Below are 25,355 nucleotides of genomic sequence, written 5' to 3' on the forward strand. Positions count from 1 at the left end.
TCAGCTCCATCTTGTCACCTCAGTCTCCCCACTCAGTTTATCCCCACATCAGCCCCTCTACCTCAGCTCTATCACCTCATCTCCTCAGTCCCGTCACTTTGTCGCCTTCTTTCACCCTCATTACCCACAATCACCTTAACACCCATCCTGGCCTCACCACGTCTCCCCCCATCCAGTCCCCATCACCCCGGCCCCACATCGCGCCCTTTTCCCGCCCGCCCCACAGCGCCTCTCACTCACTCACTCTCTCCGCCCCCCAACCCCCCTCCTCCCGCCTCCCGCCGAAGCGCCAAAGCGCCCGCCAACTCTCAGCCCCGCCCATCCCTCTCCACCATTGGCTGATCCTCAGAACATCCCGCCTTCCTTTTGATCGACAGCCTCTAAGCCAACCAGCGGCGGCACCGAGCCGGCCACGCCCTTCCCCCCCTCAGAGGAGCGGGCGGGGCCGGGCGGTGACGCGCAGGGAGAGGGTAGCAACAGTTGCCTCGAGACCCGGCGCGAGGCGCCATAGTGACCGTAGCCCTGGAGACTGTTCCTTGCCAACGGGAGCGGCGCGCAGCCCCGGCGACCGGAGCGCAGCGCGACCCGCTGAACCCGGCGGGGAGGGCAGGTGAGAGGAGCCGGTCGGATCTCAGAGCCGTTTGGAGTTTTTTTTTAAACTCTCAAGGAGAGGCGGCGGGACGGAACGGAACGGGACGGGCCGGGCTGTGGGGCGTCCCGCTGCTGAGGGGACGCGGAGCGGGACGGCTGAGCGGGGCGAGGCCTCGGCCGGGCGCTGTGAGGTGAGGGCGCAGCTCGAGCCGCCCGCCGGGCCCCGCTGCCCTCAGGGAAAGTTCCGGGGCGGAGTGAGGGTTTGAGGTTTGAGGGGGGTGGTTGTGCGGTGTTCCGGAGGTGACAACTTTTCCCCGCTTGGTTTTGGGAGTTATTGATGGATTTGTTGGTTTGGTTTTTAGTTTATCGGGTTCTTTGGTTGTAAGGTCGTGTTGTAAGCGTTAGAGCTCCGTGAAACGGAGCAAACGTCCCGGAACCGAAGGAGTTTTTTTGTAGGAAATCTAGCGAACGTGAGGAGAAACGGAACGCTGTGAGGGTGAGGTGGAAACCGAGGCGGGGAGGGAGCAGCGCCGGACCCGGCTGAGCCGCTCCTCCCGCCCTGCCGGCAGCGCCCGGCTCGTCCCGCCGTGTGAATAAAGCACGTTGTGCCATCGGAGCCGCTTCCCCCCCCCCGCCCCGAGCGGGGCTGTGTGTCTGTGCGCCTGTTTCTAGCGTGAGTTCCTGGTTGGGATTCGATCTTTCTTTGACTTAGGGATGAAAGTGATTGTTTTCTTGGGTTTGTTTTTGGAGGAAGAAAACCGTACTTATGGAAGCGGGGTAAAGTATGACTTGGAAAAATGCTTTTTTTGTTCCTTAAAGTGGCCACGCGCAGCTTCAGAGCCATTAGTTGGCCAAGGTTTTCTCATCTGCTCCAACCCAAACTTTTTGACTCTCAACTACAAACCCGTGGAGAACACACAGCCATTTCTGACATGGGGCGGGGGAAGAAAACAGAAATCAATCAAAATGTAAAGCTGGCTCGTTCTGCTGTGAGGCTCGTTCTATGAGCGAGAGGCAAATTCTTTACTATGAGAGTGGTGAGGTGCTGGAACAGCTGCCCAGAGAGGTTGTGGATGCCCCGTCCATCCCTGGAGGTGTTCAGGGCCAGGTTGGATGATAATACCAGCCTTAGCTGGTATTAAATGAGAAGATTGGTGGCCCTGTATGCAGCAGGGGGGTTGGAGATTTGTAATCCTTCCAACCCGGGCCATTCTGTGATCCTGCTCTATTTTACTTCCTGCAACGGTTTGCTTGAGTTCAAGATGAACCCATCTCCTCATAGGACTGAGCTGTGGTGTCTGATGCTGACATCAGTGCTGGGACAGGGGGCTTCCACGGAGGCTTTGCTGTTTCATTTTGAAAATCATATTTTAAAAAAGGAAAAAAGAAGCTGTCATCTTAGCACTCGATATTGCTGTCCCAAAGGGTGTGACGTTAGTTTGAATCTTGCTGGGCACCTTACATTTTGCCTTGAGGTGCATGGGGTTGTGTGTGTGCTCTGCTTCTTGTTTTAAGCCTTGAGAGTTTGGGTTCTCAAAGCTGTTCCTGTACAGCAGGGCTTGGGAATGCCAGTCTTTCCAGAAGGAACTTGGGATCCTTGTGTAAGTGCAGGATTTTGGCCTGAAGGGCAAAAACACATGCAAAAGTGAGGGTTGACAGCTGGAATTTCTTTGTCCCTACTTGCCTTCTGCATAATGGGAAAAATACCAGTGAATGCAAGGGGGATGATAAGGAGCATCCAGTGCTACAGAGGAACGCCAGGTCTGTCAAACTTCCCAGTGGTTCCCATGGGCAGTCCCTGCTTTGCATTTCCTGCTGTGTCATTTACATCTCATGAATTCTTCTTGTGGCACCATGTCCCTGTCCTGCAGCCCTGTTTGCTGTGGAAGAGCCCAAGAGCACAAAATCCCTGAGGCTGGGCAGCAGCAGGGCCACAGACTGCTGGAGAGGAGGAAACAAACAGCCCAGGGCAGCAAATCCATTCTCACCCTACAGTCTGCCCTCTCTAAGGACGTTTTGTATGTTTGTCACGCAGGTTTACAAGGCTGGCGTGCAGGTCAAGGTGCAGCCTCACAGAGTGACCTGGGTCAGTGCAGCAAGGTGGGAGGGAAGGGGCTCCCACACTAGGACTTGAACTGAGTGAGGTCTGGAGAGTCAGCATTAATTTGTGTTTTAGGTAGATATCTGTGTGCATGTGTACTTGCAGGATGGGACAGCAGAAATACACTTCTTATATCCTTTTGCTTGTGCGTGTGTGAAATGTAATTTAAGGGTGTAATTTATGAAGACATGAGCAGCTATTGCCTCCAATGGCCCTGAAGATGCTGTGTGTCCTTGCTGTCTGCTGGGGTAAATTAGAATCATGGCATGGTTTGTGTTGGAAGAGACCCTAAAGCACCCCTCATCCCCAACCCCTGCTGTGGCTGCTTGCCCCCCACCAGATCAGGCTGCCCAGGGCCCCATCCAACCTGGCCTTGGGTGTCCCATTCCTGGAGGTGACCGGAGCTTCTCTGGACAGCCTCACTACCCTCATGATGAGGAATTTCTTCCTAATATCTTGTCTAAACATACTTTCTTGTGATTCAAAGGCATTATCTTGTCCTGTCACTGCACCCCCTGATAAAGAATTGCCGTAGCCCCTTTTAGGCCATAGAAGGCTGCAGTGAGGCCCCCCTGGAGCCTTCTCTTCTCCACCCTGAAGGCCCTCAGCCTGGCTCCACAGCAGAGATGCTGCAGCCTCTGAGCATCCTCCTGCACCCACTCCATCAGCTCCACATCCTTCTTGTGCTTCCTCTGTGGAGAGTATTCAGCATTTAGGTGCCACTAAAAGTCAGTGCTGCACTTGTTGCCATTCCTACACCTTTTGTGACAGAATGTCTTCAGAGCTGACATCAATTTAAAGCCTCAGTCAGCACAGCTTTTCCTGGCTCCATCAAAGTGAAATAGATGGCGCCAGTCATTGTCTTTAAATAGTCTCATACTTGTAACACCTCGGAGCATTGACAGCTGTTAAGTTGAATCAGAACACGGTTTTGCTTTTAATACAGGCCTATAAACAAAGCTGATTTAACGTATCTTAGCATATTTCCCCCGTTCTGTTTTAATGCTCTAAATCTATGTGCATCCTGCGGCGTGCGCAGTCACAGAACAGGGAGGGCAGTGCTGATTCAACAGGCTTATCTTACAGCCGCCTGCTCAGCCCAAGTTTCTGTCGGAGGAGGCCGAGTTATATTTAAACCAGTTTCCCCCTTTCCCTCCCGTGAAACAAATGCGTGCAGCCCGAGGTGTGGGGTTGTGTTTCTCCTGTTTGAAACGCACACGGGCTTTCATTCTGTGATCCCTGCTCTGAGAGGAGGTGGTTTGTTTTGTTTGTGCTGGCAGTGCTTTATTCCTGTGTTCAAACATTCACAAATCCACCTTATTGTCTAAGAATGTGCTGGCTTGCTTGTGGTGGGCTGTCTCTGTCTAAGTAATGTGTGAACTAATTATGCCATAAATATATAAATAGATGAAAATGTATTCGGCACAAGCCATGTACCTCTTAATACACTGAGCAAAGAGGAATCCTTCTGTAAGGGTACTACCTACAAACAATCACTTTCCATAGCACGGGTAGCATGGAGATACGTCAGTGCACATTGTTAGGCAAACTGTTTCCAAATACAAAGAAGAAAACAACCAGCACCTTCAGCTTTGGGCCATGTATTTATGAACGATAGCCGTGTTTGTGATGCAACGTGCATCATTCAGCTGACTTGTTAAAACAGCCTTTGGTGCAGACGTGTAACTTCATGTCAATAACTGAAAGTCTTCCTCGCCCAATGAGATCCAGCCTGCTTATCAGACCAGGTGTGGGCAGCATCCATACAGCACTGCATTTACAGGGAGAATTCTGAAGCACATGAGAAGCAAAGCTTCTTCCCAAAGAAAGCTCTATGAACTGTTTTGGTTTTATTAGTCTGATGTTACACAGGACTTAAGAGCTGTAGTAAGTGCCAGATGAAGGCATTTGAAAAGCAGTTCAAAGGCAGTTGTTGAGTGTGCTTTTCCTCTAAGTGAGATTTCTATTAGAAAATTAAGAATTTCTTTTTCAGAGTTTAACAAACGCCAAAGAAGTCTCAGTGCAGTACAAATGTGTCCTAGTGGCAAAGCTGTGAAAGCAATTGGCAACTGCCAGTTTGTTGCAGTTGCTTTCAAAGAAACAGTGGTCACAGGATGCTGTGCCAGTGATGACTGTACAAAGCAAATACAAAATAGAGTCAGCTTCTTTGTGTTCTTGTCACAAATCGATGCTCTGCTGGAGGAAGCCCTCAACAAGAAGGAAAGTTGCACTGACTGGACCTGCGCCCTGTGCTGATGCTCCGCTTTGTCCACCAGTGTGTGTTGTAACAGTCCAAGCTGCACAGATGGCTTCGTCTCTGAGGTGGTTCTTCTCTGGCTTCACATGCAGGACAAATGACAGCACGTGGCTGTGTGCACTGGGAAGCCTGGTGTTTGCCTGTGCTCTGCGGCTCAGCAACTTCTCATCCTATCTTTGCGGTGTTTAGACTTTCCAAAGATTCTAGTCATCACAAAGAAAATGCTGGTTGGCAGGAATGCCTGGAGGAGAGGATGTCTGAATTCTTCACCCCTTTTAGGGAGGACTCCTGAGTAGTCAAAACCTGAATCACAGTGAGTGCAGGAGGCACGGGTGCTGCTGTGCGTGCTGCCAACCCTGAGGTGCGTCCAGCAGTGGCTCTGTGTGGGTTCAGCTCTCCTGCTTGGGGGCAGTTCTGCTGAAGGAACATCAGGGGCAGGAGAGAAAAAGGAAACACAAGTGCAAGTGGAGTGATTACAAGCAAAAAGCCTTCCAGCTGCCAGCTGGTTAGTTGTTTTTAGACTATTCTTTAGTATTAGCCTAAGAGATCCCATTGCCACCACGACAACCCTGCAACAATTCTGAATAATTTCTAGCTCACCACATAACGCTGGTCGAACATGCAACTTGTTTGGGGGAATGTGTTAGTTATCTGACTTCTTGTAATCCGTACTGAGTGTGGGATGCTGGCAGTTCAGCAGGCTTTAGAAGCAGCCTTCTGCTGAAGGTAGCATCCTTCATGTGCTGGGAAGGGCAGCGTTTTAGTAACACTCTGTAAGTGCTGTAACCTCAGTGCTCCGTGCATGGGTATATTTCTTTTTCTTCCCCCCCATCCCAAGCTGTCTTGGAAGGCACAGTCAGAAACCAATCTGAAATCCTTCTCTGGGATGTGATACGTGGGGGTAGATGTGAGTGCATACGGACTGGTTCTACTTTATAGGCAGTCTGTGCATTTAAACAAAATATTTTATTTAAATACACACCCTCTTCCTCCTGAAGAAGATGAAATGTGGATCTTCTCAAATATTCATTACTTTAAATGACCAACTGTGCGAGGAAATATTTCTATAACAGGTACAGATCATGAGAGAAATAATGGCTTCTGGTCACCAAGCTGATCTTCACAGCTTCTCTCTTCCCAGCAGGTATTCATTCTCTACAACAGGAGCTCTTCTCACCTGATGAGAGGAGCAGCCCCTGACCTGAGCTGGGTGCTGTAAAGCAGCACTGCTCCTGCTCATGGTCTGGCCTTGAGGTCTGGTGCTGCAGATGTTAGATGCTGTAGAAACACCTCCTACAATAGTTTATGCCCTGACCAGAAGATGTCTACCAGATGGAAGCCTCAGCAGGCAGTTAGAGGACCAGGACTTCTGTTTGCTGTGCTGATAAGTTTACATATTTACATTTCAGAGCGTTGTCTTGTGTGCTGTGACCATTAGATAATGACTGCTTTAAATTATACTGGAGCACCAAAAATGCTTTTTGATATCTGGTTGGACGTTTTCGTTCTTCCCCATCTAGACACTGGTTAGAATGCTTTTTAAAACAAAACAAAACATACTCAACACTGCTGTAGCATTTAATAAATTGTGTGCTCCTAAAGGTTGGCCTGGGCTCTGAAATTTTGTGTCAGTCCTGTATTTAACCTGGCTTGAGGTAGATGGAACTGAGTAGCAGTGACTTCTTTCAGACTTATTCTCCACAGTCAGTTAAAAACCATTCATGTTTGAGCTGTTACAATCTGAGAACACGTTACCCAAGCTCTGTGCAGAGGTACAGCAGGGCTGGTGTCTGCCCCAAGGAGTTTCCATTGGAAGGCAGAGCGAGGATTGCCTTCTAACCAGGATGGGGGTTAATGATTTCCTGCTGGCAGCACGCTTTGCCGTCCCAGCAACCTCCCTGCAGTCCCTGTCCAAGACATTCCTGTGCTGTGCCTCATCCACTGCCTGCTGCGTAATCCTCGGGATTGTTGGGGGAACGGCTGTAGCCACAGCCTTTGGTTACCAGGGAAAAGCTTGATGTGTCTTCAAGGGCCTCCAGAACGTGAACATCTTTGGGCTGGCTCAGCTACAGAGCCCTGCTGGATGGAGATCAGCATCCCTGAGAGCAAACCTCTCCTTACCTTCAGGGAGGAATGAGCTGTTTTGTTACAGTCACAGACTCTGTTATTGGTGCTTAATATATAAACTGCAAATCCACATTTTGGAGGTGATTTGTAGGAGACAGTGTTGTGATTCGGTGTGGCCCACAAGGTCAGAGGATGCTTGTTGGTGGCCAGGCATTGCCCTTTTTTTGGTGCCTCGTGGCTGATTGCAGCAAAGCAGGGGACGTCTTTCATACACAAGCTGTGGACCAGGCTCATTTCTGCATTGGCTTCATGGATGCAATCACCTGTGAAATCTAATGCGATGTATTGCAATGTAATGCAGTATGCTCAGGAGTTCTTAAGTCCCCTGCTGTTGCTCTGTAGGGAAACATGTTTTGTCTTTAGCTCCATAGGTAGCATGCCTTCATAGCTCATTAGTAAAAAGTTGTAATCATCACTACTTTAATGAGGACTGAGAGATTTTAGTATCAAAACAGCTGAGGATGTCTGTCAACAGAATGTATGTGTTAATTCAGACCCGGGGCTGTATCTGTAGCTCTCTGAGGAGATGTATGCATATGTTTGTATCCATATTTATACATATATGTTGTGATGCAGTGTGGTTGCAGAGTACAGCACACCAAAGGATGCTTCCTCCACATTTGTCCCCACACTCAGTCCTTGCTGGGTCTCCCGGGGAACTGTGCCACCTCGAGCTCCCCTGCAGGACCACGGCACGAGGCACGGCTTCGTCTCTGATCTACAGCTCCCATCTTCTGCTCCAGGCTCTGCATCTAGCAGTACTTCTGAGCCTGTTTGGGAAACCTTGCTTTGATTGCTCTGTGCTTTCATTTCCACATTTCAGAAGGGAAAAATTCAACACTTGTCTTTTTCTGGCTGGTAAAGATGCTGAAAGGATGCTCAGAGATGTGTTCTGGGCACGAGGACCTGGAGGACTGGACGGGGCTTAGAAATTCTTTACTTTGAGAGATGCTGGTGGGGGAAAAGAGTGATTAGACAAGGTTTTGCTGAAGTGCCTCAAGCATAGTGATTCTTCAGCCTGCTTTACAATCCAGCTGAACACAAGTTGTCAAAAAGTGAACGTTTCAACAGTAACATTCAGTAGCTCAAACTACAGGATAGGTAGAACCGTTGTTCCGTGTCGATTTGTCTGCACCGTCTGATGAGCAACACCAAATAGTTTCAGTGACACTCCCTCTGATTGCACATTTAAAGAGACTATTTATGCTGTGGATTGAATTTTTCCAGCTGTATTCTAACCTCTTGTCCTTAACACTCGAGTCCTATTCTTAAGTGCCACAAAATTACTGAATTAATACATCATGCATTGCATTTCTTATTCATGTTCCCTGAAGAATTACTTAATACTTTGGTGAAGAGTCTCCTGTTATTCTATTATTAAGGAATTTTTGTCATAGCTTTCCTTTTGGCAGCTGTTTGGTTGAACTTGCATTCTGAACGTTACACACTGTGAATGCATCTTCTGATTCCTCACTGCTTTCTTTATATATGAGGACTGAATTACACAGCCTGAACATTATGCAATGCTTTTGTTGGAGACAAGGGAATTGGGTATGGATATATATTTATTTTACACTTCTGGCTTATTGCCATCCTGGATTAATAGTGAACTGAAAGTTGGGAAGAAATGACAGCTGGTGGCCTCTGTGAAATTTTTATACCTATTTAATTTTTTTTAAAATTTTTTTTAATATTTAATTTTTTCCTTTTTCATGAAAAAGGTATTTATAAAAAAGGGTTTATGGAAGTTAGTAGCTTGTACCAGAAAGTTGAGATAAGGCTTGAACCTGCTATCTCTTCTCTGGAAGCGTCCGTCTCCCCCAAATCAGCAGTAGCATGTGCTGATGAATGGAAAATGCAGGATCACTTACAGGAGGTATGCAATAATGGGGTCCCATAACGGCTTAGCAGGGCAGGATTTCATTCTGCAGTCTGTCCTGCCCTCCAGCCCCCAGCAGTCTTACTCAGGGCACAGGGAGTTGGCTCTGCAATTCCTCTGGGACAAAGTGTGCTGAAAACCTGCTTTGGAAGGTAAAGCAATCTCTGTACTGATGCCATTTCATGGGTTTATATCAACAGTGAGTGTTTTATCACTGCAGAAGCACAAACAAAACTCTTGCTGGGACGCATGTGTGCACGCTTGCAGGAGATCAAGGCTGCAAACATGATTTGGTTTTTTGTTCTCTGCAAGGGGATACAAGCATCGCTGCTGTAGCTTTAAGAAGGATGCAGTGTTTTTTGGTGAAAATAATACAAACTGCTTGCAGTGTTCTTTGGGTCTGTTTTTTGAATTGTCTCTCTGAACATCATGTGAAATGAGAAAAACTGAGCATTCTCTCTTGGAAGATTGAACCTGGAAATTCAGGCTGAACAAAATCTACTTTTTGCCTTTGAAATTGGCAGATGGGATCACATAACAAATCACTTGCTGGTGTTTATTTTGACTGAAGTCTGATGTCAAGTAGCATCCCAAGCAAATATTTAAGAATAAAATGCCATATTGCTGACTTACAACTCTGTTGCTGTTAGTTTAAACTAACTATGGTTATAAAATCCCTCGTATTGGCATGGGTTCTGTAACAGAACAGTCACTGTTTGTATATAGTATTTCAAGCCCGTTGTGTTTTCTGCTATTACGTTAATGGAAAGCATGTTTTGACATCTTCCCCTTAGCTCATTGACTAAGCTGCCTAGATTTGGAATTCCATCTGGCTTCAGTGAGGGAATTCTTCCCTCTATTCCCCACCCGAATCCCAGTACACAACTGAGCCAGAAAAGGTTAACTGCTTTTTAAGGCAACAAATCATTCTGCTTTTACGACTGGCTTGGTGGTGCAAGGGCCCTTGCTGGCTACCTGCTGCACTGAGGCTCTGGAGGTATTGCAAGCTTTTTTTAAAGCCCTTCAACTTGTTTGAAGCACGTTTGTCTTGTAAATACCTTCAGATCATGGCCCATGAGAGACCTATGAGTCAGGGAGTACGAAAGGGTCAAGTATGGATGCTGTAGAAACCCCAGCCTGATACTCTGAGTAACAGAATGAACTGGTGTTTCATTTGACAGTGCCAAAGCCCATCTGTAATTAATGCTTCCCAACCTGTCCTCTCCCCTCCCACCTCTTTTTTTTTTCTCTTCTTTGTTTTTGATGAATGCTGCAAATAGGAAGACTATGGTGAGATCAGTGTTAGCACGTATTTTCTGATTTTCTTTTTAAAGAGTGGTTTATGGAATTCAGTTAATGAAGGGAAAATCGATGGAGAGCTGAAATGGGTCAATAGCCAAACAATCCCTAATTTGGAAAGGAAAAAAAAAAAAAGACACTGCTCAATACTACTGAAAGCTGTGAGTGCTGACTGCCTCCTCTGATGCCTTTTAAGCTGCACGGCTCAGACAGGAGAATGAGGTTGAGGTGATTTAATCAAGCCACCTGTGCAATCTTTCCTATTGAAAAACTCCACTGAAAGCTTAATAGCCCCCACAGAGGAGCAGGATCTTGGCTCTTAATGCTTCAGCCCGAGCTCCCTCTTCTTCACTTAATGACAAACCTTCATTGTTCTTTTCAGCAGAATACAGGAAAAGTTGCTGAAGACTCGATGGCATTCACTATTTTTTAGCCATGTGATTTTTGAAAAAAAAAAAAAAAAAAAAAGGCTGGATGTGTTACTGGGTGGCTCTGGAGCGCTTCAATCTGCAGGACTGAACTTGGGCTTCTGCACGCTTTGTCTTCCAGGCAACATCCCTGCACCCTCTTGATTGCTCCAGGCACAAAGCAGCTGCTTCTGCTTTATCCAGCTCTGATACAGAAGTCTCTTAAGTCAGTTGTGGTGTCTGTGAGGGAGGTTGGCCTTGCTTGGAACAATAACAAGTTTTGTTGATCCTTGAACTGTTAACTGGGCTCTGTGTGACTTAGGAAACGTCTGGCCAGCCCAGGCAGCTCTGCATTCCTTCAGGACCAGCAGAAGAGCCCCACTTTCTCTCCCCATGGCAATCGCATTCTGTTTGAAGAACTGAGATCTGTATAGCTTGCTGACAGAGGGCGTGCAGGCAAGGGCTCAGGTGGGCACAGGCAAGGGCTGCTGCCTGGGTTTGGTGACGGTGGCACAGCACAGACCCTCAGCCCCAGCTGAGCATCTCTCCCTGTGGAACAGAGCCTCAGCAAGATGTTGCCATTTGAGACATGGACGAGAATAAGAAGGTGTCCCAGCTGCGGTGCTTATGGTCAGTAACTTCCATTTGTCAGCTCAATCCAGCACCACCTGCAGTCTCCCAGGAGAAGGCGGTGATGTTTGGGGTATTGCTTCTCACTCTGCCTCTCGTGCTCCTTCTTCAAATGCTGCACTGTGTACAATATGCTCCTCTGTGAGATGCTGTTGGTGTTTTTAACTGAGGAAGTACTCCTAGAAAACATTCTTCTTTGCTAATGTCACTGCACCTTTTTTGCTGGTGTTTGCTGTGCTGATTATTTGGCCTTGGGAGGGTTGTTACTCTCTTCTTGGCTGCTGACAGCTCTCCTTTTCAGAGCAGATGGATTTGTTTCTTCACCTCTGTGTAATTTAGATACTATTGACAGTTTAAGGAATACTATTTTGCAGAGTAACTGTCCTTGCATTGGACTGCAAATGAATAAACTTCCATATTTCCATCTGCAAATTACGAAGCCGTTGCATGAAGTTTACTATTAAAAAGCTGTAGGATCTGCAATTTAGTTTTCATTTAACCAGTTCATTTTGTGGAAGAAAATTTGTATCACATCTGGTGGTCCTTTCAGTAGGTGTGTTTCAGAAATGAAATGATGGCTGATTCTGGCTTCAAATGTGTTGTGACATTAGCTTACTTTCTTTAAATAGGGGGGGAAAAAAGCAATTATTGCTTCTCTTAATTCTGAAATAAGGCAAAGCCATGTATATAGAAATTTGTTTTAATATTTGAAAGGTTTTATCATCCTCAGCTGTAGGCCACTGTTGTTGCTTGCGAGTGCATCCCCAGCTCAGGAAATGTCTCATAATTTGAAAAACAAACATTTTCTGTCTGGCCTCTATTAAAGATTTAACTTGAAAGCTTCAGTCAAAATAGTGACACAAATCAATAGGGTGCTCTGAGTTGTGGCAGCTGCTACTTTCCCTGTTTGGAACAAGGGAATTTGAAGTAGGACACTGAGAGGTACCCCTGTATCAATCCTGCCTTGGGGCGAGAGTGTAGAGGTGCTCAGCTGATGACACCCAACGGCTCAGCCTCGTGCACTGCTCACCAGCTCTATTTGTGCTGCAGTGAGGCCTTCGTGCCCCAGAGGAGGATCACAGAGCAGCCCTGCTCCACGCATGGCTTCCTTTCGCAGCCTGGTTGTGCATGGATGTGTCAGCTCTGTGTCAGCTCTGTGGCGGCTCTGCACCATCCCGTGAGGCTCCGCTCCAGCAGTGCCCAGTCCCTAAGCAGTGGCATTCCTTGCATTCCTTCCTGTTTGTATCTCAGCTACACAACATCTAATTATGCTGCTACACAACAGCCAGCCAGCAAATTAACATTATAATGGATCTTAAGGTTTAGTAATTACTCAGAAATGTCACTGGGCTCAGAGTGCTGTGCATCCAGCTCAGCAGCTGTGTGCAGTTAGCTCTGGGTTGCCTTGCCCTTGTCTTGCAGGTGAGAACTGCTGGACATCCATTCTTCTTGAGATGTTGCTGTTACAGAATCACAGAATGGCCAGGGTTGGAAAGGACCCCAAGGATCACGAATCTCCAACCCCCTGCCACATGCAGGGCCACCAACCTCCACATTTAATACTAGACCAGGTTGCCCAGGGCCCCATCCAACCTGGCCTTGAACACCTCTAGGATGGGGCATCCACAGCCTCTCTGGGCAGCTGTTCCAGCACCTCTCCACACCTTTCTTTGCTATAAGGAATCCTGGTTATTACCATGCAGGAGTATCACCTAAGTTTTAAACCAAGCTCTTGAGCAGTTGGTGTATCAGCACTGATGTGTCGTAAGGAACAAGGCCTCAAAGGGAGGTGCAGGACCTTGGGCTGTCCTGTGTGCACCAAGGCTTCAAACATTGCTGTGAGAGGGCCTTACTGCACTGCTCAGGCTGGCCATACACTTGCAGTACTTTAAATATTTGTCATAGCTAGGGAGAAGACAGTGAAAGTAACACTTCTTTTGGTTCAGGACCAGTTCCACTGTTTTGTACTGCTGCGTTTCTCCTGTGTGTGCACAGGAGGAGGCAGGGAGGAGCTGCACTGGTGATTGTGGATGGAGGCAGAAGCTGGTTTTTGTGCATGGACTTGGGAGATGTCCTAGGCAGGGATGAAAGAAACTTGTACAAAGAAGAACAGGAGTTTTTATCTCCCATTGCTTGGTTTTTACTAGCTCACTTATTAACATAGCATATTCCTACAATAAATCTGTTCAGTCACAGTTTACTGCTTTTCAAATATGAGCCACTTACATCTAAATTACCGTGTAGTATGGAAAGTGACTCCCATGGTACCGGTGTCCTCCAGGAGCAGTTACCCTGTTTTGTTACATCAGTGCTTACTGTTTACTGTGAAGTTATATGGTTGACTTGTAGGAATATGTTGCCAAATTTTTTTGCAGACCTGAATTATCTCTGCAGCTTCTACACACTTGGCAACTGCTGCTTTCTTTTGACCTGACTGGCAGTGTTGCATCGCTTCCTTGTGGGCACTAACCTGAACTTTGGACTCCTGGTGCAGGCAGCACAGAGCAGCATCTCCTCCCCAGACTGCCTGCATCTCCTTGCACAGCAAACTGAGCACTGAGCTCCCAAGGAGGGCACTTGGGGTAGGTGGTTAATGCCAGGTGCTGGAAATCCTATGCATCCAAAGCAGCTGTGTTTGGGAGCATCCTGCAGGGCTGAGAAACCTGGGGGTGTTCAACTCCTATGTGGCTTTGACCCCACTTCCAGCTGTGTCCAGTCAGCGTTTGCTTTGCGGAGAGAACAGCTTGGGAACTGAGGTTTGCTGCCTTTTTATCAAAAGGGGGAAGGAATGAAATAATAGTTAATACTTAATGCATATGAGCAGCACGGCTGCTCGGGTTGCCTAGCAGCCTGGAGCCAAGCAGCACAATGAAAAGGCCTCACTGGGTGAGCCTGCAGCCCCGTGGCTCTGTTTGCGGGTGGAATCTGACCCTCACAGCTTTGGGAGAGGGGGAGGAGATGATGGAATTTGCCACTAATGGATATTTTAGCTCTGGATCATCACTATCTGCTCCCCCCCCCCCCCCTCCCACCCTCATCTGGTTTTCCTTTTCAGTTTTTCAAGTGTAACTCAGAAAGCTTTAGCCAAAGGGAGGTGTTAAAGTTTTGTGCGGTTTCTGGAGATGAAATGGGCAAAAATCTCTCAAAGCTGTTTTCCTTCTATTTGAGACTGTATCTCCAGCAGTCTGCAGAACATTACCATTTCATGGTCTCTTCAATATACTGCTCAGCACAGGCAGTAAATGCTATATAGACTGGAAATAGCTCCTGCCATCACACTTAACTCTCCTAGCATTGCTCTCATTCTTGCAAGAAGAGGATGTGGGTTTCATTTTCGGGAAAGCAAAAAGTAGAATGATTCTTAGGGAGGGTAAAGAAAAAAAAAGGAAGGAGAGGGTTCAGATGGTATTTGATTGTGAATACACTCGAGGTCAGAAATGCCCTAAAATAAGGGTGTGTTAAAAAGCACTAGGAGATACAAATGAGGAAGGCTGACTGTTCAAACAGTGGCTTACTGAAATTGGGTTCTTTGTGCTTTTTCAGTAAAAGTCAGAAAGCTGAAAGCTTCTTCCTGTATGGTGCAGCTCTGTGGGAGTAACAGGACTCCAGCAACTGAGCTGCGAACCCCCACCAGCATCCTTGCTTGTGATAAGAGGTGTCAGCTCTCAGTGTTAATGCATTTTCCTCATCCCAGCGGTAACTTTTTAGCATATTAAAGGCAGGAATGAGGGCACTTAGCAGAAAGAAATGGAAAGAGAAAAGTCTTGGGCTTAATTTGCCCATCTTAATAAGGAGTAAGAACAGTGGCTCTTTCATGGCTGCAGGTCTTGCATCTGAGCTGATAGGTCTTGGGCTGATGCCAGCGAAGGCATTGCTCGGGCAGCTTTGGTAGAAGGATTCTTGGCTTTGAGTGAGACCAGAACTATCAGGAGGCTGGGGGCAGAGCTGTTCCTCTGAGCCAGGAGCATCTGTGGAAGCCCTTTCCTTGGCCAAATGTTGCAGTGGTAAAGCATCTTTTGACCATATTTCATTTTAAACCGTATTTCACACAGTGCTGAGGTCTACCATAAGTTAGGATAGCAGTAAGGAGTTTGAGGTTACTTTTTTGTGCAATGAGCACAAAGGCTCCCACTTCACCTCAGATAGCTGCAAACTGTGTGCTTTTTATTCCTCATGTTCTGGCATTTCTTAGTTTTCAGTTGTCATTTTGAAGGTGCCAGGCTATGCTCAGCTCCTGGCTCTCACACAAGTCTTTCTTCTCACCACCAGAAATATTCCAAAATGTTCCCAGGGTTCCCGTTTGGAGGACAGGAGGCCTGTGAGATGGAGGTGCAAGCAATCAAGTGCTAGAAGGCCGGGTGCTTGGGAGACTGAAGTCAGCAGTAGTTTGAAAAGCAAATCTTTAAATAAAGAACAGAGCTGTTGAAACACCTCATGTAAAATGTACCCTATACTGTGACTTTTTGAGATCTCGTGGTTGAGTGATTTCAGATTTTCATGGCATCTGCCTTGGTGAGGTGAGTGCCATAGTGCAGTGCTGTTGCGGTGCCCTGGAAGGCCGTGCCAGGAGCAGACAAATGAACGTGCTCCAGAAGGAATGCTGAGAGCACCCTGCGCTTGGAAACCACCAGCTGCAGTGATGAGCCTTGCTGGTAGGTGCTGTGAAGGTGAGCTGATGGGATGTCAGTGCCTAAGCTGAGATTTGAAGGTTAAAGGGATACATTCTGCCCAAATTCTGCTCCTATTGAATTATCCAGCTTGTGACAGCAGCGTATGGCCTTAGTGATGATTAGCAAGCACAGCAGAACTTTTATGTTTTGGATTGTACCGCTGTGCCCAGGACAATGGCCCGTTTCCACCAGCCCAATAGAAGCCAGCCTCTATTCTTCACTTCCATAGAGAGACAGCTCTCCCTTAAAATCCTGTGAGATTTTGTAAATCTTTGCTTATGGTTCATTGCCTCAAAAAGAAGGGAAATAGTTAATTTACTTATTATTTAGTTAATTTATTTAATCAACTTCCCCTGTTCATGAATTTAGAAGAAAACATCTTGCTGGTGAGTTTTTCCTCTCCATCAAGCAGAGGACACCCAAAAAGCACACTGCTTCCTGAACATCGATGTCCCACCTGCAGCCTGGGCTCCCCAGGTACCACAAGGAAAAGCAAACCTGCTCTAAAGGGACTGAAAACTCTGCTGGGGAATGTTCAGGTATCTACAAATAAGTGAAAAGAAGTTGGAGAAGGGGCTGTGGTTGGGGGTGGTGTCTGTGCAGTGCTGTGCAGGGCTTCACCGGGCAGAGAGCAGGAGTCACGGCGTGGTGACCGAGCGGTGATCACTCTCTTTAAAAGAACTTAATAATATTTGAGAAAACAAATCAAAGAAAGGTTTTCAAAAAAGCTCCTTTTCCGTGCATTTCCACTGCAGGGCTCTCAATCCATTTATTCTGTAATAACAATTTAAAAAAAAAAAAAGAAGAAAAGAAATGAAAGAAAAACCCACAACACCCCACACCCTGCAGCCCCCCCGCTCAGTTACTATAGCAAAGACATTATTTGTCGATCCTCCCCGGGCTGCTGAAAATACCCGCTGACATATTTAGTGCGCTGGCGGCGCGCGCTGGGGCCGGTGGGGCTGGCACTGTTTGGTTTGGGAAGTGTTCCCTGCGTCGCACAGCAACGCGGCCCGGCCGCCGCTGCGGGCTCTGTCTCCTCTAGCAACCCGTGTTGCTCCCCAAACATCGCCCTGCCCGCTTCGTCACCCAACATCTGCCGGCTGCTCCTCCCATGCAAGCCGTGCATCCCGTACTTTTGCTGCAGCCGTGCAGCCCCTGCGTTTTCTCCTGTTTTGTGGAGCTGAAGTGGGGCTGCAGCTCCCCCCGTAGCACCCAGAAGTGTTCTCAGGACTTGAGTGAAATCTAACCGTCTTGCTTCCCCCCTCGTAGGGTTTCACAGGGGCTCAAATCTCTCAGCTTGATCTACAGTGCAGCGCTCGGGGTGTGCTTTTAAAACCGAAGCTTTATGCTGCAGATGGGCAGAACAGAGCAGGACCGGTGCTATCTGAGCCCCTCTTGGGGCAGGCAGAGGCAGCTGGGGGCTGGGGAGGCTGTTGGGAAGCCACCCACTCAAATCTCCCGGCCAAAAGCACTGCCTGCTGGGATTCCTCAGTTGGATCAAGTTATAACTCAGTTATTCCTCATTTGGTAACAGACAGTGGTTTTTTGCTTTGTGGACATGATTGCTGCAAAGTACAAACTGCTAGGCCAGCATGCATTGAAGACTTTATCTTCTCCCTTTCAACTTGAACGCATTCTGTCCTATTCTTGTCCTCACCAAAAATACAGCCGTGCCATTCTCCAAGTGCACTGTATTCCAGTACGTATTCCTAAATGTTTTCTTTAGGGAATCTGAAGCAGCCTCCCCTTTTCTTAGCTTTTCCAAGCATTATGGTTTTAGACAGCTTGTGGCTTCAATCTGGGGGGTCATGTTTAGTCTGCAGAACACTTGTCAATAGCTGTATGGACAGTAAATGTCTATAGGACAAAGCCCAGCTCTTTCTCCCTCTCACTGCTAGTAGTGCACTGCTGTGGAATACAGCTGTTTCTGTCCCTGAGCTGCAATAACGTGCACAGAATGCTGCAGTGAATGAGCTGGCAGAAGCTGGGGGCTCCAGTTCAGGACCCCTGTGCCTCCCAGATGAGCATGCTCCCAAATGCACATGGCCAATGTGGGTTTTGAACATGCAGCTATTTTACTGTATGTGCATGAGGAGAATTACCGACAAGCAAACCCCATCTCCCAAGAAGAGCTTGCCCCAGAGGCTCATTGGCAGCCTTGTGTCCTCCTTGCTCCATGTGAGGTTTCACCCTGGCACAGGGCACTGCACAGAGGGTGAGACCTCTTTTCTGCAGGGCAGGAGCAGAGCTCAGCCCACTGCAGTGCTCTGCCCCAGTAACACCAGCCCCCAGCACAGCGTGTCAAAGCATCTTGTGCATGGATGCAGAGATGCTGCAGTCAGAGCTGGGTCAGGATGAAGTCTTGACTGTTTTTGTTTCCTCTCCTTGCCCAACTTCTTTCTGGCTTCTTAAACTACTTCCTTGTGCCATGTTTTTGTGCGCCACATGGTGAAAGCTCTCCCCTAAGTTCAGCTGCTTTAAAATCTGATTTGAAGTCGTCTCTTTTCTGAATGGCCACAGTTTATGTTTGTGGCTTGTTCTGCTTAACTTTGTTAAGCATCGTAACGCTCGAGAGTGGTGCTATGTAAATAAATAGCAATATTGGGCTGCGTTGGCAGCGGTCACTCCTGCTTACCAGATGGGCATGATGGGAACAGCTGCTGCTGCCCCATTTCTAAACAAAGTACTGCAGCACATCTCCTACTTCAGCCTTGATGTGTCAGAAGGGTGGCCAGCCTTGAGACCTTCTGAAGGATTCTGTAGGCTAAGCAAGTGAACGAAGGACATGTAGGTTCAGATTCACTTGGAGTTCATTTAAAATAAGGGACGTCTTCCATAGTTTTCTGCCACAGCTATAAAAGTGGATCCTACAGAAGCACATCCAGTGAGACACATCGCAATATCCAGTCCTCAAAGGGACTAATGGACAGCACGAATGCATCCAGGTACTGAGGGCAGCCTGGGAGCAGCTGGGATGGGGTTATGGTCCAAAACAGCACTTGGAAGGTTTGTCCTAGAGAGCAGCCTTCACAATGTTGTGCCAGAGTATTGCCTGATAGGCTGCACTTCCCCTATTGAACTACAGCTCTGGGAAATCCTGCAGTGCACATATTAAAAATGTGGGAAGATGATGAATTGGAGCCCAGAACTTGTGCTTGCTTTACCACGTGTTCACCACACATGTTGCAGGTGGTACCCAAAAGGCCACGGTGTGGAACAGAGTTCAGTGTGTGATCTTTTTTTCCTCCTTCCAGATGTGAAAGCCTCCTGACTGCCCAGCAATCTCCAGAATTCTCTTGGGCAGCACTGTTTTCCATGGCTATAGCAAAACTTTTCTGAAGTCAAGATTTAGTTAGCTCATAGAAAAGGTGCAAGGACTTTCAAGCACTTCTTGTCAGGGCTTTGCCAGTCTGATAACCTGGAGCTGTGGAACTTTTCCTTAAGAACAAGCATCTGGGGCTGTCACAGGTAAGGTTCTGGGGGGTGGAATGCAGCACAGCAGTGAATGGGATGGTGCTGGCCTCCCTGTTCCTACACATCAGAAGGGATGCGTTCAGGCCTGGGGGATTCCAATCCCACTTTTGACACCCAGAGAGTGTTAAAGTCATTGGGCTAAAACGAAAAAGGGACAGTCTTATGGATGGGGGGGGAACCACTGAGTTCTTTTGCAGGTGCTCAGGTCTGAGCTCTGAGCACACGAGATTTGTAATCAGGCTGTTCCCAGCAGCATTAACCCATCACAGCTCTGCTGCTCCATCTCAGCTGGCTCTTAAGGAAACTCCACTCGAGCAGCCAGCACTGAGATGTTCCCAGCTCTCTCCTGCCACTGAAAGTCACTTTTAAAGAAACAGCAAAGGTTACTGAGCTGCTGTTATGCAACAGTTATGTATATATGTCTGTATATATATATGACATGACTGATTCCATGAAATCCAATTAAAGACTGTGTTTATGTTTATATAACAGTATATTATTAACTACTGCTAATAAAAGCTGTTTCCAAATTTGTATTTTTCCATGAGGACCGTGTTTCTGAAAAAACAGCCATACTGCTGCTGCCCTCAAAACTCGTGTTTTGGATTTATCTGGGTTTCCAGGTAACTGGAGCTCTTAGACAAGCAGCGGTTGCTTCTGTTTTAAATTAATTTAACCTAATCAGTGGAAGGCTCTGGTGCCTTCTCTGTTCATATCATTTTGAAGCAATTTAATAAGCAGCCTTTCCAGAATCGGCTTATTATCAAGTTCCTTGTCATATTTGCCTTCCCTTTTCCATCCCCTCCACTTAGCACTGCTTATTAAAAGGCTAAAGGTTATGACACGCAGTTCAGATGAGGCTGCTCGAGTGCCAGCTCCTGTTTATCTGGAATACTCACTGTGTTACTCGAGGTGACAAGGGCACATTCGTGCTCAGAGCCAGGGATGCCCCAAGCTTTGCCCCGTTTTGCTGCTGAGTTTGGCAGGGTTCTCCCATCCTGTGGGACACAAATGGAAGAAGGAGAACATCATTGCTCGTGGCAATCTCACTGCCCTTCTCTGTGCAGCCCTAACTGCTCCTCTGAACACTGAGCAGAAAGGATCTTCCACAGCTCCCAGAGCAGATAAAAGCGAGGAAGGAAATACTGTGGCTCTCCAAAGTGGAGCTGGTATACATTTTCTGGTTATATAATATTTTGGATAAGGAACGGCCTTCCTTTGGATATAATGTCTGGAGAAGGTCTTAGAGGGAACTTATGAAGAGAGACCAACTTTTTACAGGGTCTGATAGCGGTAGGATGAGGGAGAATGGCTTTAAACCGAAGAAAGGGGAGATTTAGGTTGGATGTGAGGAGGAAACTCTTCCATCGGAGGGTGGTGAGGACCTGGCAGTGCTGCTGAGAGCCATGGGTGCCCCATCCCTGGAGGCCCAAGGCCATGGATTGGGCCCTGGGCAGCTTGAGCTGGGAGGATTAACTGGCTCATGGCAGGGAGTGGGATTGGGGGGGAGGGTGCTGGGGGGTCCCTTCCAGCCCAAACGAGGGGTACTCAATACTAACAACTGTGCTAGGAGCTTCACCCCTGAGTGTTTGCTGTAGTGTGTGAAGGAGGTGATAGCTTTAATCCCAACCATGGGCACAACCACCCCTTGGTGATCTGTTTCAGTTGGTTTCACAGCCTGGGAACTCCACTTTCCTGAAGCAGAATGCTGGGTGCAGGCACTGAGACATGCCTGTCCACGTCCTCAGAGCCGCGTGGCAGCAGTTCCTCCAGCCCTGAGTTTAATGGGCAATGGGAAAATAAAATACTTTCCTGATAGGGATTTTGGGGAAACGCCTGTTATTTCTTGGAGATATCATGCTTTGGAGACAAGCACTGCAGGAATAAAGGATGCGTGGAGGCAGGAAGCGAGCTGGGTTTGGTACAAGGATTTGCCTTGATTCTGCTCTGTGCTGGTATCATTCATGGGGTCACGTTTTTATTCATGTAGTATAAAAATGTGTTGTTTTCCAAATAAAGACAGTTCCTTTCTGTGCTGTAGTTAAAACACAGCTAATGGCTTTTCAGAGCAAATTATTAAACAGAGACTAAGCAAAAAATGCTGAGAGAAATGGAAAATCCTGAAGAAAACCTCAAATAAAATAAATGTAACATAGAAGGTGGTAGATAAAATCAAGAGTTGGTGTTCATCTGCTAGAACAGAAAGTGAAGATCTGCTCTTTTCTGTATTCCTTTTATCATTTTTGAATGCTTCTGAGTTTATTGAGGGTCCTCAGTAGTGAATCTAAAAGCAGAAACCCTACATCCTTTGTCTAGAGACAAGTTGGTAGGTAAACAGGGGAGTAAATACCATTTAGAGCTTGTGTAGAGCTTGGTGGTTAAATAATGTTTTTATTTCTTCTGAATCCAGTTGTTGCCATTCTGTTTTTCCTATTTATTCAAGCTCCATGCCAGCTAAACCTGAAAAAAGTTCCAGAAAGCAAATAACTCTTTTAAATTGTAATCCTTCCCTTCAAAGTATGCAGAAAATGTACAAAATCAACCAAACAGAAAAAAAACCAGAAACTTGGACTTGAATTTTGATCCGGCAAGTCAATGCTATGGGTAAGAAATTGTTCATTTCTTCTAATTAAACCACAACTTTCCCATTGCTACGTGTTTCCCATGTTGGGATTTTTGCTAAAGCACCAACTATTATGGGATTTCCATAAAAATCTCAGAGCTGTATCACCATCCTGTACATGGAAAAGTGACTGCTTCTGATTCCCTGGTTGTTTTACCCCTTGGTCAGCCTGAAGTCCAGCAAACCAAAAGAAATCTTGGAGCAGAAACTGGGCTCAGTTCAGCATCCTGGCTGTTGGGTACTGCAGATCTCATTAACTAATGGTAATATTAAGGAAGCACAAAGATCATCCAGTGCATTCATTTTGGGTGAAGTTTACTATAAATTCCTGTAGCAATCACATCTGGCTCTTCAGGCTTCCCACCGTTCTGTTGCATCTACCTGCACTTCATTTTAGTTGTGTGTTTCGATGTAACCAAGCTCATCTCTGTTCCCATGGCTGCCTGCCTTCTGATTTCGGTTTTTATCTTCAGTCCCTGCTATAGGATGTGTCTGACAACATGGGCAGGTGGCGGCTGAGAACTCAGGATCCCTTCTTTAGCTGGAGAGCTAATGCACTTGGCATTTGCTTCCTGTTTAATGAGCGTGGCATCAGAAATAAAGAAGGAAGACATGATGATAGCAGGTTTGCCTGGAAAAATGAACTTTTCTCTTTCTGCCTTCATTTGAAATGTAAGACATGAAGGATGTCCTTCAGTCTTAGGTTTACTAGTGATTCCTGGGCTTTGAGGCAATTATTTTCCTGATGGATTTTTATGCCCCATATTTAAAGTCCAGAAATCTCCATGGAGGGGCAGTGCTAAGCCCATTCTCTAATGGCGATTGCAGTCAGTAGAACCATCCAACAGAGGCATTGGCATCTGCTGAGGTTCACTGTAAAACTTAACAATAAATGGCTGAGAATTTGTCCCAGAGGTAGAACTGATGACTGTTTTTATTAAAGACAACAAACAAGAACAACCTCATCCGAGACATTTTGCTTCCCCTCCTTTCTGCCCTGGTATTGTATTCCATTTCAAAAATTCTGCCAGGAAAAAAATATAATAAAGATGTAATAAAAGAATGTAAAGAGTTTAAATAAGATCAAAGGATGACCAAGTAAGCTTTGAAAAGCAAATTCAATTTTTCCCCACTGTAAAATGGTTCACAATATGTTTTGCCTTCCACTGAGCATGTAAATCACTGAAACAAGCCATGTTAGTATTCTCAAAGCAACACTGGGATGCTTGAACCATTATTCTGGATTAAAAAAAGGCACTCACTGTGTGCTGGTGTAGGGTAGGTAGCTCCTGTGTTTTACATTTGCACCTTAAAAATGTAGCTATGTAAATGCAAGACCTAGATGCCATCCGTGCACCTCACACACTGCTTGCACCCGTGAGAATCACACCAGTGTTCCAGTCCCACTCCAGGACTTCCTGCCTTCAGTAAGGCTGCTCTTACATGCAGTGAAAGTAAGGGAGGGGTGGCCAGGAGGAGCAGCACTTGCACCCTGTCCTATTAAATGTGGGCAGCTGTAGGGCTGTAGCCCTGAATGAGGAGCAGAGCAGCAAAGGGAAACAATCCGAATACTTTCTCTGGGGCAGGCTCCCTGCTCTGGCTCTAATCAGCAGCGGTTATTAAGACAATTGAGGTCTCAGCATTTAGCAGTGAAGCTTTTTTGTTTGAGCGTCCAGGAGCTGATAGTTTATATTAAAGTGTTCCGTGGAAAAATACTTGGAGCTCTTCTTCACCTCTGTGTTCTGTTGAACCCTGGCTGCTGGGACCCCGCGGTGCTGGGTGCTGGGCTCCCATCCTGTGGCTCCTTCTGGGAGGTGGCTTCCACCCCAGCTGCAGGACAAAGCTTCTGGATGCCCCTCACTACAAACCAGAATGTGGAAAACATTGCAAAGTGCTCCCTTATCTCTGTTTTCCCAGCGTTTTGGAGCTGGTTTGGGCAGGACAGATTAACAAAGGCAAGGCTATTTACATGAAGGCCGTGAGATTTATGAATGAAGCAGCAACAATTGGAGTTTTATCGAGCCCCAGGCTTGCAGCATGACTACTTGTCTTTCTCAAACACATTCAGTCTTTGACAGCTCTCTGAGGCCAGTGCTTGAAAAACACCTTACAGAGGGGAGCAGGATCGCTTTTTTAGGAGTGGGAAAACTGAAGCATAGGAAAGGGGAAGCATCCTGCTCAAGGTCACAGAGCAAGTTGGTGGCAGGACCAGAAATAGCACCCAGAAGTTATTAGCTTTTTCTGTATTTCCTTTCCTGTCACTGCTGTTTGCTTGGATACCGAGATAGCTGGGGTGTAAACAGAAGGTTTCCAGAGCCCAGCAGCCCTGCAGCCTGATTCATTCAGTGATGATGCAACGTGGAATCCAGATTTCTGCACCGCCTCCTGCAGCCGCTGCTGTGATGCCACGCGTGATGTCACCGTCAGGTTGAGCAGCTTTGAGACTTGTCTGAACCTGAAATGCACAGTTGCACGGGGCCTCTCTCACTGCACTTTTATTCCTTCTGCAGGGTCAGATTCCGTCTGCTAACTGGAGAAATAACTAAGTTGTGGTTTTGCTCTTAGCTCTGCACGGAGCTCTGGAGCATTGGGAGTTGGCTGTGGTTGCCGTTCTTCTCTGTGACCCACTGGTGGATTTGTTCAGTGCTGATTTGTTTCTCCATCTGTACAGACTCACCGGCCCAAGGGGCTGCCAGGCTGCTATGCTGCCATCAGCTGTTGGGAGGCACCAGACACCTTTTCCAGCTCTGTTGGTTACTTTTGCTGGGACAGCTGCAGCCAACAGGGACCAAATCTGGAACTGTGGGGAAATGACAGGGCAGCTTCTGAGCTACCAAGACTGCCAGGAGCAGGTCTGCAAAACTTCCTGCAAGGATCCTTTCCCAGGCACAGGCTTCAGACAGGTGGCAGAACTGGCATCTAATTGTGGCTTTGCCCCAACACCAAGCACCCATCACGAGTGTGTTCCATGCTGCGCATGCCCAACTTCCAGGAAGGAGGGTGAAAAGGCCTGGGACATGTTTCCCTTCCTGTTAGAAAGCTGTTCCCATTGCTCCTTTGGTAGCTGTCTTTGGGATGTGGATGGAGATGTGGGGTATCATGCAGTGGTTGCTTGGAGTGCAGGAATTCTGTTGATACTGTCAGCATCTCAGCAGCACAAATTACTGCTAGCAGATGGCATACACGGTTCTGTCTCTGCAATTCTCAGGAAGTACAGGATGGCTTCAGTAGGAAATGAATTATTCTCTATGCAGGATGTTTTACTAATGAACAAAATAAGAGTAAGTTCTGCAC

The 25,355-nt window shown here is 47.1% G+C and overlaps 1 protein-coding gene across 11 annotated transcripts in view; it reads left to right on the forward strand.

The window, feature by feature from the left end:
- The first annotated feature begins 478 nt into the window (after positions 1-478).
- RFX2 (regulatory factor X2) overlaps positions 479-25,355 on the forward strand; it is a 55,056-nt gene continuing 30,179 nt past the window's right edge. For 2 of the 11 annotated variants that reach the window (XM_048927648.1, XM_048927649.1), the window contains exon 1: positions 21,006-22,686. In XM_048927648.1, the coding sequence (XP_048783605.1) occupies positions 22,614-22,686 (73 nt within the window). In that variant the 5' untranslated portion in view covers positions 21,006-22,613. Of the gene's footprint in view, positions 611-659; positions 783-10,636; positions 11,292-21,003; positions 22,687-25,355 lie in introns of those variants that run through there. The other 9 variants (XM_048927643.1, XM_048927642.1, XM_048927644.1 and 6 more) reach the window with 9 other exon arrangements.

Source organism: Lagopus muta, chromosome 26 (assembly GCF_023343835.1).
Source record: "Lagopus muta isolate bLagMut1 chromosome 26, bLagMut1 primary, whole genome shotgun sequence".
NCBI classification, from domain to species: domain Eukaryota; kingdom Metazoa; phylum Chordata; class Aves; order Galliformes; family Phasianidae; genus Lagopus; species Lagopus muta.